The sequence below is a fragment of the Oncorhynchus masou genome, chromosome 15 (assembly GCF_036934945.1).
Source record: "Oncorhynchus masou masou isolate Uvic2021 chromosome 15, UVic_Omas_1.1, whole genome shotgun sequence".
In the NCBI taxonomy this organism is placed as follows: Eukaryota; Metazoa; Chordata; class Actinopteri; order Salmoniformes; family Salmonidae; genus Oncorhynchus; species Oncorhynchus masou.
The window spans coordinates 19,026,565-19,040,436 of record NC_088226.1 but is presented as its reverse complement, the minus strand read 5'-3'; the positions used below and the strand labels follow the sequence as shown (position 1 = coordinate 19,040,436).

Genomic DNA, 13,872 nt, shown 5'->3' with positions numbered 1-13,872 from the left:
TCAGAGGTGGGCGTGGGAGCCATTCTTTCTCAGCGCTCCCTCTCTGACGGCAAGGTCCACCCTTGCGCGTTTTTTTCTCATCGCTTATCGCCGTCGGAACGTAACTATGATGTTGGTAATCGCGAACTGCTCGCCATCCGCTTAGCCCTAGGCGAATGGCGACAGTGGTTGGAGGGGGCGACCGTTCCTTTTGTCGTTTGGACTGACCATAGGAACCTTGAGTACATCCGTTCAGCCAAACGACTTAATGCGCGTCAGGCTCGTTGGGCTCTGTTTTTCGCTCATTTCGGGTTCGTTATTTCTTATCGTCCGGGCTCAAAGAACACCAAGCCTGATGCTTTATCTCGTCTCTTCAGTTCTTCTGAAGTCTCCACCGACCCCGAGGGGATTCTCCCTGAGGGGCGTGTTGTCGGGTTGACTGTCTGGGGAATTGAGAGGCAGGTAAAGCAAGCACTCACTCACACTCCGTCGCCGCGAGCTTGTCCTAGGAACCTTCTGTTCGTTCCCGTTCCTACTCGTCTGGCCGTTCTTCAGTGGGCCCACTCTGCCAAGTTAGCCGGCCACCCCGGCGTTCGGGGTACGCTCGCTTCCATTCGCCAGCGTTTCTGGTGGCCCACTCGGGAACGTGACACGCGTCGTTTTGTCGCTGCTTGTTCGGTATGCGCAGACTAAATCCGGAAACTCTCCTCCTGCCGGCCGTCTCAGACCGCTTCCCATTCCCTCTCGACCGTGGTCTCACATCGCCTTAGATTTTATCACCGGACTGCCTTCGTCAGCGGGGAAGACAGTTAATCTTACGGTTGTCGATAGATTCTCTAAGGCGGCTCATTTTATTCCTCTCGCTAAGCTCCCTTCTGCTAAGGAGACGGCACAGATCATCATCGAGAATGTTTTCCGAATTCATGGCCTTCCGTCAGACGTCGTTTCGGACAGAGGCCCGCAGTTCACGTCTCAATTTTGGAGGGAGTTTTGCCGTTTGATTGGGGCTTCCGTCAGTCTCTCGTCCGGCTTCCATCCCCAGTCTAACGGTCCAAGCCGAACGGGCCAATCAGACTGTTGGTCGCATCTTACGCAGTCTTTCTTTTCGTAACCCTGCGTCTTGGTCAGAACAGCTCCCCTGGGCAGAGTACGCCCACAACTCGCTTCCTTCATCTGCGACCGGTCTATCTCCTTTTCAGAGTAGCCTCGGGTACCAACCTCCGCTGTTCTCATCTCAGCTCGCCGAGTCCTGCGTCCCCTCCGCTCAGGCTTTTGTCCAGCGTTGTGAGCGCACCTGGAAGGGGGTCAGGTCGGCACTTTGCCGTTATAGGGCGCAGACTGTGAGAGCCGCTAATAAGCGTAGAACCAAGAGTCCTAGATATTGTTGCGGTCAGAGAGTATGGCTCTCCACTCAGAACCTTCCCCTTAAGACAGCTTCTCGCAAGTTGACCCCGCGGTTCATTGGTCCGTTCCGTATTTCTCAAGTCATTAATCCTGTCGCAGTGCGACTTCTTCTCCTGCGATGTCTTCGTCGCGTCCACCTGGGCTTCCATGTCTCCTGTGTTAAGCCCGTTCTTCGCGCCCCCGCTCGTCCCCCCCCCATCCTTGTCGAGGGCGCACCTATCTACAGGGTCCGTAAGATTTTGGACATGCGTCCTCGGGGCCGTGGTCATCAGTACCTAGTGGATTGGGAGGGGTACGGTCCTGAGGAGAGGAGTTGGGTTCCCTCTCGGGACGTGCTGGACCGTTCGCTGATCGGAGATTTCCTCCGTTGCCGCCAGGTTTCCTCCTCGAGTGCGCCAGGAGGCGCTCGGTGAGTGGGGGTACTGTCATGTCTTATTATGTCTGTTCCTGTCCTTTCTCTTCACTCTGTCTCTCTCTGCTGGTCTTATTAGGTTACCTTCTCTTTCTCTCCTTCTCCAGCTGTTCCTCATCTCCCCTAACTACCTCGTTCACCCTTTCCCCACCTGTTCCCTTTTTCCCCTCTGATTAGGTCTCTATTTCTCTCTCTGTTCCTGCTACTTTCGGTGTCAGATTCTCGTTTGTGTTTCTCATGCCAGAAGCAAGCTATCGTCTCGTTTGCTTCCTCCTCGTCCTGTCCTGTCGGAGTCTGCCTGGCAGGTGCATCCTGTACACTTCTAACTGTCTTTCGTTTGCACTGTGTCCAGTTCATCTGATGCTACGTGTGATCAGGTACCACCGTTCCTCTGTGACCCGCACCGGCCCAGAGCGACCTGCAGCCTGTCGCCGCTACCCAGCTATTCTCCTCTGCTGCTAAGACGGGGACTCTCTAGCTATTCATCAGAGGGACTTTATGTTTCATTTGTCGCCCTCTCTGCGGGTAGTCTATTGTGCCAGTCTATTGTCCTGTTTTCTCATTGAAGAGCTCTGTTTCTGTTAAACCGCTTTTGGGTCTTCACTCAAGTGTATAACAGTGCGGGGGCACTGGTTAGTCCAGGTTATTGAGGTAATATATACACATGTGGGTAGAGTTATTAAAGTGACTTATGCATATATAATTACAGAGAGTAGCGGCAGTGTAAAAGAGGGGGGCAATGCAAGTAGTCTGGGTAGCAGGGGGGTTAATAATCATTCTGGTTGGCTGGGCTTGGCTCCCCAGTTATGTGGAATCCATAGATTAGGGCCTAATGATTTTATTTAAATTGACTGATTTCCTTCTTTGAACTGTAACTCAGTAATATCTTTGAAATTGTTGCATGTTGCATTTATATTTTGGTTCAGTATAAATACCACAGGAGTCCTCTTACTTTTGAAAACTTTTACAGTCCTATTGATCAAACACTATGAACTGGTAGGCTCTCTCCCTCAGTTGCCTATGCACATCAACAACGACACGATCAACAGCGAATGTTAGCTAGGCTAGGGGTAGAGGTTAGGGTTAAGGTTAGGATTAAGTTTAGGAGTTAGGTTAAAGGGTTAAGGTTAGGGGAAGGGTTAGTTAACATGCTAAGTAGTTGCAAAGTAGCTAAAAAGTAGTAAGTGGTTGAAAAGTTGCAAATTAGCTAAAATGCTAAAGTTGACTGTGATGAGATTCAAACTCGCAACCTTCGCATTTCTAGAATTTCTAGACGTTATACTGTCCTTGTCATGGATGGGCAGCAGATGACTATAACGGGTTCCAGTCCTATCAGCTAAAAACAAGAAGAGTTTTTAGCTGATAGTGGGCACGGGATCACCAACAATGGACAATTGAGGAGTGGAAATACATTGCCTGGTCTGACAAATCCCTGTTCCTGTTGTATCATGCTGATGGCAGAGTCAGGATTTGGCATAAGCACCATGAGTCCATGGCCCTATCCTGCCTGGTGTCAACAGTACAGACTGGTGGTGGTGGTGTAATGGGGTGGGGAATGTATTCCTGGCACGTTAGTTTGTTTTATGCCAATTGAGCAACATTTGAAGCCCAGCCTGGTCTGGGGCACTCAAATTAGTATGATATGTTACATTTGGTATGGTTGCATAAGATAGATGGTTACTTAAGGAAAAAACAAAAGTAGGGTGGTTGGTTGAGGTGCATGGGTAGGCATCTAACACAAACATCTAGTTAAAAGCTCATCATGGACAACACATGTCTAGCAAACCAAAGTTTGCGAGTTCGAATCTCATCGCGGACAACTTTAGCATTTTAACTAATTAGCAACTTTCCATAATATAACACGAAATGCTCTGAGACCAGGTTGAAATGCACCTTGTATCATCCACTCCCCGAATAATTCAAGGTGTTCTGGAGTTAAAGTGGGGTCCTACCCGGTACTAGATGAACGTACCTAATAAATTGGCCACTGAGTGTATATAAAACAACAGAAAATCCAGTTTTAGACTGCCCTGGGCCTTTACGTAGTTGTAGTGGACAATTAGGAATACAGTAAGAATTTAAGGCAAACGAGAGAAAAAGGTCCTGAAAGCAGACTGCTATTTTGTCATTTCTTTAACCGCCGTAACTGCCATTTCCTGCAGTGTAGAGCAGACACTACCCTATTAGTGTGTGTTGCCTGGCCTTAAATGATAACAAATAGAGTCAAATAATGCCCACATGTGGTGCAGCGCCACTATTACATTCTTTGGGCAGAACTCTGATTAGTACATCATTCATGTTTGATTGTTTAGTTAGCACAAACTAAATTCATTCTCAGTATCCTCACTAAAATAGACATTGCCTTTCACATACTGAACTGACCAATCACACAGCATGCTTCTCGTGACAGTTTGTGGTGAACCACAGAATATTGCCTGCTGGCTCATCTTCAGTTTTGTCTTACTGAAAAGTTTTTGTCTCAGCTGTGTGAATATTTTGAGACATTGACTACCACTAATTTCAATTTCAATTTGTTTTTCTTTACTAGTCTATCTATGGAATGGACCTCTACCTGCAGGTAAGTGAATCTCCTTTTGGTTTTAGTTATGTCAATTCCTGAAACCATTGCGTGAAACAAAACAATATCTTTAGCATAGACATCTTTTTGACATCCAAATATTGATATTAAGATGTCTTAACATTAACATTAGAATTGGTCGTAGTTCATACTATAGCGCATTCATAGTATGCTGCACATATCACAAAAGAAAATGCTGGGTTGTTTGGATGACCCAACTGCTGGGTTGCAGGCTCGTTATTGATGCTGGGTTGTTTATGCTGGGTTATTGAGTATATCTCAATAACCCAGCATAAACAATCCAGCACCCAGTGGGTCAAGGAGGTGTGGCTTGATAATCCTTGTTGTCATTCCGGTTAATATGTTCTGTTGTATTGTTATCACATATTAAGGTTGAACATTGATACGTTTGTAACTTCAATGAAGCTTATAAAAGTGTATGAGTTCGTTAAAAGCCTATGCACATCCCAATGTTGGGATATGTACATTTCAGCGGAGGCTCCTCAGAGTTGGAAGGGGAGGACCATCCTCCTCAGTGAAATTCAATAAAAAATGTCAATTATAAACATTTACATACAGTAGTTATCCTATTTAGATAAAATTATACTAAATATAGTCACCAAATAATTGCTTAAAACAAATAATTGCTTAAAACACACTATTTTGCAAAGGCCTACAGTAGCCTCAACAGCACTCTGTAGGGTAGCACAATGGTGTAGCTTGAGGACAACTAGCTTCCGTCCTCCTCTGGGCACATTGGCTTCAATACAAAACCTAGGACGCTCATGGTTCTCACCCCCTTCCATAGACTTACACAGTAATTATGACAAATTCTGGAGGACATCCTGCAGCCTATCAGAGCTTTTGCAGCATGAACTGACATGTTGTCCACACAATCAAAGGATCAAATAATTAATCTGGTACTGAAAGCGTACGCTACAGCTAGCAGTGCAGTGCAGTGTATAAAATGTGGTGAGTTGTTAACTCAACCAGAGAAAACATCAATAGTTGAACCGTTTTGAACAAATTAATTTATTCCCGAATCAAGGAGAAATAGAGAGATTTTGTCTTTTCAGTACCACTTACTTAGCTAGCAGATTTTGCCTACTGAAACACCCTGCTCAAACAGAGGGATGCTTTGTTAGCTAGCTGGCTATGACTTTCCAAAATAACACTGGAATTCTTCCAAGTCAAGGTAAGCTTTTGGTATTACTAATTTATTGCCACCGGGTCCTTCTCGCATCTCTCCTCTTCCCTTTGCTTGTGGACTACAATGCACAGCACATCAGCTGTATGTGACCAGGCTAAAAAACCTGTCTGTCCATGTGTCACCGTCTGTCACCTCAAATTTGTTTCTCAACCTATGTGCAGCTACATTGTAAACTTTCCTTCATAGGCTCGGTTGTAGCAACCTCATGATGGGTATAGGGAAAATTTGAGTATCATGTAGTAGCCTTAAGCTATCGCTGTTACATTGAACTGGGTGAATGGACTATGAATGAGTCATCCAATATGCTGTATTAGAAATATGGTCATGCTCATGAAATCAAGTCCTCCTCCCTCATCTTAAACGGCACTAACCGCCACTGGTACATAAGATAATACACATCCCAACATTTTTTCTCAATGTTGTGAATTTTATATTAGAATATGTCATGTGCAAAAATATAGAAAATTAGTGGTATACAAACTTAAAATGATAAACAGGCATGACATTTACTCTCATGGGTGGCCAAAAATAACTATATGAAAGTCACGCCCATAATAGGTCACACCTCCTGAAAATAAATACCCTATGGATTACGTTAAAAAATACCTAGCTGTTCGGTCAACACAAATGATGGTTAAAAAACAACAACTGATGGTTAAATTAACCCATGTTTGGTGTATCCCAACAACCCGACATGTTGGGTTATCCATGCAGCACAACTGTGTGGGTCCAAATAACCCAGTGTGTGCTCTGTCCATATTTAACCAGCTCTGGGCTACGAAAAAAAATTGCCCATCATTTTATAGTGTGCAGATATTTTTTACAATTTGTTTTGACGTTTACCACAGCCATGAATTTGGATGTATAACTGTCTGTGTCTTTTAACCTCATAGAGAATGCCCAGATAAGACTAGTCAATGCCACCCCCCTCCCTGCCTGACACATTTCCATTGCTTTAGTTGATATCACGTAATGGGTGATGAGATATAAAAAAAACTGTCCAGTTCCATGACTTGAATGACAATGGCCTTCATTTTTGTCCCTCCCCCAAACCTGCAAGGTGCCCAGGTCAGGCTGGTCAATGGGAATGGTTCCTGCTCTGGGAGAGTGGAGATCTATCACAACAGCCAGTGGGGAACAGTGTGTGATGACAACTGGGATATGAATGATGCTAAGGTGGTCTGTAAACAGCTGGGCTGTGGGAGTGCTATGAGTTCCCCAGGGTCTGCCTACTTTGGTCAGGGCACTGGGCAGATCTGGATGGATGATATTGAATGCTCTGGTAGTGAAAGCACACTCAGACAGTGCTCACACACTACAAAACATAACTGCAATCATGGTGAAGATGCTGGTGTTGTCTGCCTCTCAGGTAGGAGGTGGTTTTATTGTGCTATTGACATCTTGTGACATGAGTGATGCACAAACAATTTGAGATCCTCGCAAAAGAAAAACATTAACATAAAAAAACAAATGAACAATGGGGTAGATTCACAACTGAATTCATTTGGAATACCATTGCTCGTGAATTGAAATGTGTTGAGTCAGTTATATGCAATGTTCATAGATGACCAGCAGGGTCAAAAATGAATAATAATCACCGTGGTTGTAGAGGGTGGAACAGGTCAGCACCTCAGGAGTAAATGTCAGTTGGCTTATCATAGCCGATCATTCAGAGTTAGAGACAGCAGGTGCGGTAGAGAGAGAGAATCGAAAACAGCAGGTCCGGGACAAGGTAGCAGGTCTGCTGAACAGGTCAGGGTTCCATAGCCACAAGCAGAACAGTTGAAACTGGAGAAGCAGCATGACCAGGTGGACTGGGAACAGCAAGTGACCATCTAAAAGCCCCAAATAAATCTGAGATCTGCCGCAGAGGTTGCCTGGGGTGACGGAGTTGACATCATCTGCTCCGTCACAACACAACACTTGGGTGGAGCGTTCAAATTTCAGAAGTCTTTAGGCTCGTTCAGAATGGACAAAACCACAAGTAGCAACTCTGTCATCTTCAACATTCCTAAAGAGGTCTTTAGCCACGAGGGGGTCATACCGATGTCAGTATGAGACTAGGGTATTCAGTCAAGACTTCAGCTCCCCCTCAAAGTGACTCTTTTGAATGATCTGTTATAGGTGAGCAACTAAACATTAATGGGTGAACACTGGGTTCCGAGATTATACGTTCTTTAATGCAAGAGTTTGGATATCTCTTCATAATGTATTCTAACATAGTGTTCTCTTGTCGAGAAAGATTACTGTTATGCTGCAGTTAAGTGCACACGTTAACAACCTGCTCTTGTCTTTTGCTAGTTGTCTTGTTACAGCCCAACATCTCTCTCAATGCTCCAAATGGAGGGATGTTCTGGGGACTTCAGGGGCCAGAGGTGACCAGGGGCCACAGCTTCTCCATCACCTGCTCCATTCAGCCACAGTATCCTGGAGGCCTCTTCTATCTGAACTTCTCAGGGTCCAACAGGACTGAAACTGAGCCAGCAGTCAACCACTCTGCCTCCTTTCACTTTCCTGTTGCAGACTATACAGACCAGGGGAACTACAGTTGTGTTTATGAAGTTAATGTCTCCACCCTGTCATTCCATTCTACCAAGACAGAGTTGCTGACAGTCGGCATTCAAGGTAAAATACATTTTATCTTTATGTTTTCAAGTGCATAACCATGAAGGCCATGAATGTCCAACCTTAATATGTGATAACAATACAACAGAACGTATTAACCGGAATGACAAACATTATTATCAAGCCACACCTCCTTGACCAACTGGGTGCTGGATTGTTTATGCTGGGTTATTGAGTTATCATTTTTAGGTAAAACTATACTAAATATAGTCACCAAATAATTGCTTAAAACAAATAATTGCTTAAAACACACTATTTTGCAAAGGCCTACAGTAGCCTCAAAAGCACTCTGTAGGGTAGCACAATGGTGTAGCTTGAGGACAACTAGCTTCCGTCCTCCTCTGGGCACATTGGCTTCAATACAAAACCTAGGACGCTCATGGTTCTCACCCCACTTCCATAGACTTACACAGTAATTATGACAAATTCTGGAGGACATCCTGCAGCCTATCAGAGCTTTTGCAGCATGAACTGACATGTTGTCCACCCAATCAAAGGATCAAATAATTAATCTAGTACTGAAAGTGTACACTACAGCTGGCTAGCAGTGCAGTGTATAAAATGTGGTGAGTAGTTGACTCAACCAGAGAAAACATCAATAGTTGAACCTTTTTGAACAAATTAATTTATTCCCGAATCAAGGAGAAATAGAGAGAGAGATTTTGTCATTTCAGTACCACTTACTTAGCTAGCAGATTTTGCCTACTGAAACACCCTGCTCAAACAGAGGGATGCTATGTTAGCTAGCTGGCTATGACTTTCCAAAATAACACTGGAATTCTTCCAAGTCAAGGTAAGCTTTTGGTATTACTAATTTATTGCCACCGGGTGCTTCTCGCATCTCTCCTCTTCCCTTTGCTTGTGGACTTCAATGCACAGCACATCAGCTGTATGTGACCAGGCTAAAAAACCTGTCTGTCCATGTGTCACTGTCTGTCACCTCAAATTTGTTTCTCAACCTATGTGCAGCTACATTGTAAACTTTCCTTCATAGGCTCGGTTGTAGCAACCTCATGATGGGTATAGGGAAAATTTGAGTATCATGTAGTAGCCTTAAGCTATCGCTGTTACATTGAACTGGGTGAATGGACTATGAATGAGTCATCCAATATGCTGTATTAGAAATATGGTCATGCTCATGAAATCAAGTCCTCCTCCCTCATCTTAAACGGCACTAACCGCAACTGGTACATAAGATAATACACATCCCAACATTTTTTCTCAATGTTGTGAATTTTATATTAGAATATGTCATGTGCATAAACATAGAAAATTAGTGGTGTACAAACTTAAAATGATAAACAGGCATGACATTTACTCTCATGGGTGGCCAAAAATAACTATATGAAAGTCACGCCCATAATAGGTCACACCTCCTGAAAATAAATACCCTATGGATTACGTTAAAAAATACCTAGCTGTTCGGTCAACACAAATGATGGTTAAAAAACAACAACTGATGGTTAAATTAACCCATGTTTGGTGTATCCCAACAACCCGACATGTTGGGTTATCCATGCAGCACAACTGTGTGGGTCCAAATAACCCAGTGTGTGCTCTGTCCATATTTAACCAGCTCTGGGCTACGAAAAAAAATTGCCCATCATTTTATAGAGTGCAGATATTTTTTACAATTTGTTTTTACGTTTACCACAGCCATGAATTTGGATGTATAACTGTCTGTGTCTTTTAACCTCATAGAAAATGCCCAGATAAGACTGGTCAATGCCACCCCCCCCCTGCCTGACACATTTCCATTGCTTTAGTTGATATCACGTAATGGGTGATGAGATAAAAAAACTGTCCAGTTCCATGACTTGAATGACAATGGCCTTCATTTTTGTCCCTCCCCCAAACCTGCAAGGTGCCCAGGTCAGGCTGGTCAATGGGAATGGTTCCTGCTCTGGGAGAGTGGAGATCTATCACAACAGCCAGTGGGGAACAGTGTGTGATGACAACTGGGATATGAATGATGCTAAGGTGGTCTGTAAACAGCTGGGCTGTGGGAGTGCTATGAGTTCCCCAGGGTCTGCCTACTTTGGTCAGGGCACTGGGCAGATCTGGATGGATGATATTGAATGCTCTGGTAGTGAAAGCACACTCAGACAGTGCTCACACACTACAAAACATAACTGCAATCATGGTGAAGATGCTGGTGTTGTCTGCCTCTCAGGTAGGAGGTGGTTTTATTGTGCTATTGATATCTTGTGACATGAGTGATGCACAAACAATTTGAGATCCTCGCAAAAGAAAAACATTAATATAAAAAAAGAAATGATCAATGGGGTAGAATCACAACTAAATTCATTTGGAATACCATTGCTCGTGAATTGAAATGTGTTGAGTCAGTTATATGCAATGTTCATAGATGACCAGCAGGGTCAAAAATGAATAATAATCACCGTGGTTGTAGAGGGTGCAACAGGTCAGCACCTCAGGAGTAAATGTCAGTTGGCTTATCATAGCCGATCATTCAGAGTTAGAGACAGCAGGTGCGGTAGAGAGAGAGAATCGAAAACAGCACGTCCGGGACAAGGTAGCACGTCTGCTGAACAGGTCAGGGTTCCATAGCCACAAGCAGGACAGTTGAAACTGGAGCAGCAGCATGACCAGGTGGACTGGGAACAGCAAGTGACCATCTAAAAGCCCCAAATTAATCTGAGATCTGCCGCAGAGGTTGCCTGGGGTGAAGGAGTTGACATCATCTGCTCCGTCACAACACAACACTTGGGTGGAGCATTCAAATTTCAGAAGTCTTTAGGCTCGTTCAGAATGGACAAAACCACAAGTAGCAACTCTGTCATCTTCAACATTCCTAAAGACGTCTTTAGCCACGAGGAGTCATACCGATGTCAGTATGAGACTAGGGTTTTCAGTCAAGACTTCAGCTCCCCCTCAAAGTGACTCTTTTGAATGATCTGTTATAGGTGATCAACTAAACATTAATGGGTGAACACTGGGTTCCGAGATTATACGTTCTTTAATGCAAGAGTTTGGATATCTCTTCATAATGTATTCTAACATAGTGTTCTCTTGTCGAGAAAGATTACTGTTATGCTGCAGTTAAGTGCACACGTTAACAACCTGCTCTTGTCTTTTGCTAGTTGTCTTGTTACAGCCCAACATCTCTCTCAATGCTCCAAATGGAGGGATGTTCTGGGGACTTCAGGGGCCAGAGGTGACCAGGGGCCACAGCTTCTCCATCACCTGCTCCATTCAGCCACAGTATCCTGGAGGCCTCTTCTATCTGAACTTCTCAGGGTCCAACAGGACTGAAACTGAGCCAGCAGTCAACCACTCTGCCTCCTTTCACTTTCCTGTTGCAGACTATACAGACCAGGGGAACTACAGTTGTGTTTATGAAGTTAATGTCTCCACCCTGTCATTCCATTCTACCAAGACCGAGTTGCTGACAGTCGGCATTCAAGGTAAAATACATTTTATCTTTATGTTTTCGAGTGCATAACCATGAAGGCCATGAATGTCCAACCTTAATATGTGATAACAATACAACAGAACGTATTAACCGGAATGACAAACATTATTATCAAGCCACACCTCCTTGACCAACTGGGTGCTGGATTGTTTATGCTGGGTTATTGAGTTATCATTTTTAGGTAAAACTATGCTAAATATAGTCACCAAATAATTGCTTAAAACACACTATTTTGCAAAGGCCTACAGTAGCCTCAACAGCACTCTGTAGGGTAGCACAATGGTGTAGCTTGAGGACAACAAGCTTCCGTCCTCCTCTGGGCACATTGGCTTCAATACAAAACCTAGGACGCTCATGGTTCTCACCCCCTTCCATAGACTTACACAGTAATTATGACAAATTCTGGAGGACATCCTGCAGCCTATCAGAGCTTTTGCAGCATGAACTGACATGTTTTCCACCCAATCAAAGGATCAAATAATTAATCTAGTACTGAAAGTGTACACTACAGCTGGCTAGCAGTGCAGTGTATAAAATGTAGTGAGTATTTGACTCAACCAGAGAAAACATCAATAGTTGAACCGTTTTGAACAAATTAATTTATTCCCGAATCAAGGAGAAATAGAGAGAGAGATTTTGTCATTTCAGTACCACTTACTTAGCTAGCAGATTTTGCCTACTGAAACACCCTGCTCAAACAGAGGGATGCTTTGTTAGCTAGCTGGCTATGACTTTCCAAAATAACACTGGAATTCTTCCAAGTCAAGGTAAGCTTTTGGTATTACTAATTTATTGCCACCGGGTCCTTCTCGCATCTCTCCTCTTCCCTTTGCTTGTGGACTTCAATGCACAGCACATCAGCTGTATGTGACCAGGCTAAAAAACCTGTCTGTCCATGTGTCACTGTCTGTCACCTCAAATTTGTTTCTCAACCTATGTGCAGCTACATTGTGTAAACTTTCCTTCATAGGCTCGGTTGTAGCAACCTCATGATGGGTATAGGGAAAATTTGAGTATCATGTAGTAGCCTTAAGCTATCGCTGTTACATTGAACTGGGTGAATGGACTATGAATGAGTCATCCAATATGCTGTATTAGAAATATGGTCATGCTCATGAAATAAAGTCCTCCTCCCTCATCTTAAACGGCACTAACCGCCACTGGTACATAAGATAATACACATCCCAACATTTTTTCACAATGTTGTGAATTTTATATTAGAATATGTCATGTGCAAAAATATAGAAAATTAGTGGTGTACAAACTTAAAATGATAAACAGGCATGACATTTACTCTCATGGGTGGCCAAAAATAACTATATGAAAGTCACGCCCATAATAGGTCACACCTCCTGAAAATAAATACCCTATGGATTACGTTAAAAAATACCTAGCTGTTCGGTCAACACAAATGATGGTTAAAAAACAACAACTGATGGTTAAATTAACCCATGTTTGGTGTATCCCAACAACCCGACATGTTGGGTTATCCATGCAGCACAACTGTGTGGGTCCAAATAACCCAGTGTGTGCTCTGTCCATATTTAACCAGCTCTGGGCTACGAAAAAAATTGCCCATCATTTTATAGAGTGCAGATATTTTTACAATTTGTTTTTATGTTTACCACAGCCATGAATTTGGATGTATAACTGTCTGTGTCTTTTAACCTCATAGAGAATGCCCAGATAAGACTGGTCAATGCCACCCCCCCCTGCCTGACACATTTCCATTGCTTTAGTTGATATCACGTAATGGGTGATGAGATAAAAAAACTGTCCAGTTCCATGACTTGAATGACAATGGCCTTCATTTTTGTCCCTCCCCCAAACCTGCAAGGTGCCCAGGTCAGGCTGGTCAATGGGAATGGTTCCTGCTCTGGGAGAGTGGAGATCTATCACAACAGCCAGTGGGGAACAGTGTGTGATGACAACTGGGATATGAATGATGCTAAGGTGGTCTGTAAACAGCTGGGCTGTGGGAGTGCTATGAGTTCCCCAGGGTCTGCCTACTTTGGTCAGGGCACTGGGCAGATCTGGATGGATGATATTGAATGCTCTGGTAGTGAAAGCACACTCAGACAGTGCTCACACACTACAAAACATAACTGCAATCATGGTGAAGATGCTGGTGTTGTCTGCCTCTCAGGTAGGAGGTGGTTTTATTGTGCTATTGATATCTTGTGACATGAGTGATGCACAAACAATTTGAGATCCTCGCAAAAGAAAAA

The 13,872-nt window shown here is 43.8% G+C and overlaps 1 protein-coding gene across 1 annotated transcript in view; it reads left to right on the top strand.

Annotated features, from left to right (window-relative positions):
- LOC135555823 (deleted in malignant brain tumors 1 protein-like) overlaps nt 1-13,872 on the top strand; it is a 46,877-nt gene that overhangs the window by 5,703 nt on the left and 27,302 nt on the right. The window contains exons 2-7 of the mRNA XM_064988582.1: nt 4,344-4,373; nt 6,644-6,952; nt 7,885-8,208; nt 10,073-10,381; nt 11,313-11,636; nt 13,482-13,790. Coding sequence (XP_064844654.1) covers nt 4,344-4,373; nt 6,644-6,952; nt 7,885-8,208; nt 10,073-10,381; nt 11,313-11,636; nt 13,482-13,790 — 1,605 coding nt within the window. The remainder of the gene's footprint in view (nt 1-4,343; nt 4,374-6,643; nt 6,953-7,884; nt 8,209-10,072; nt 10,382-11,312; nt 11,637-13,481; nt 13,791-13,872) is intronic.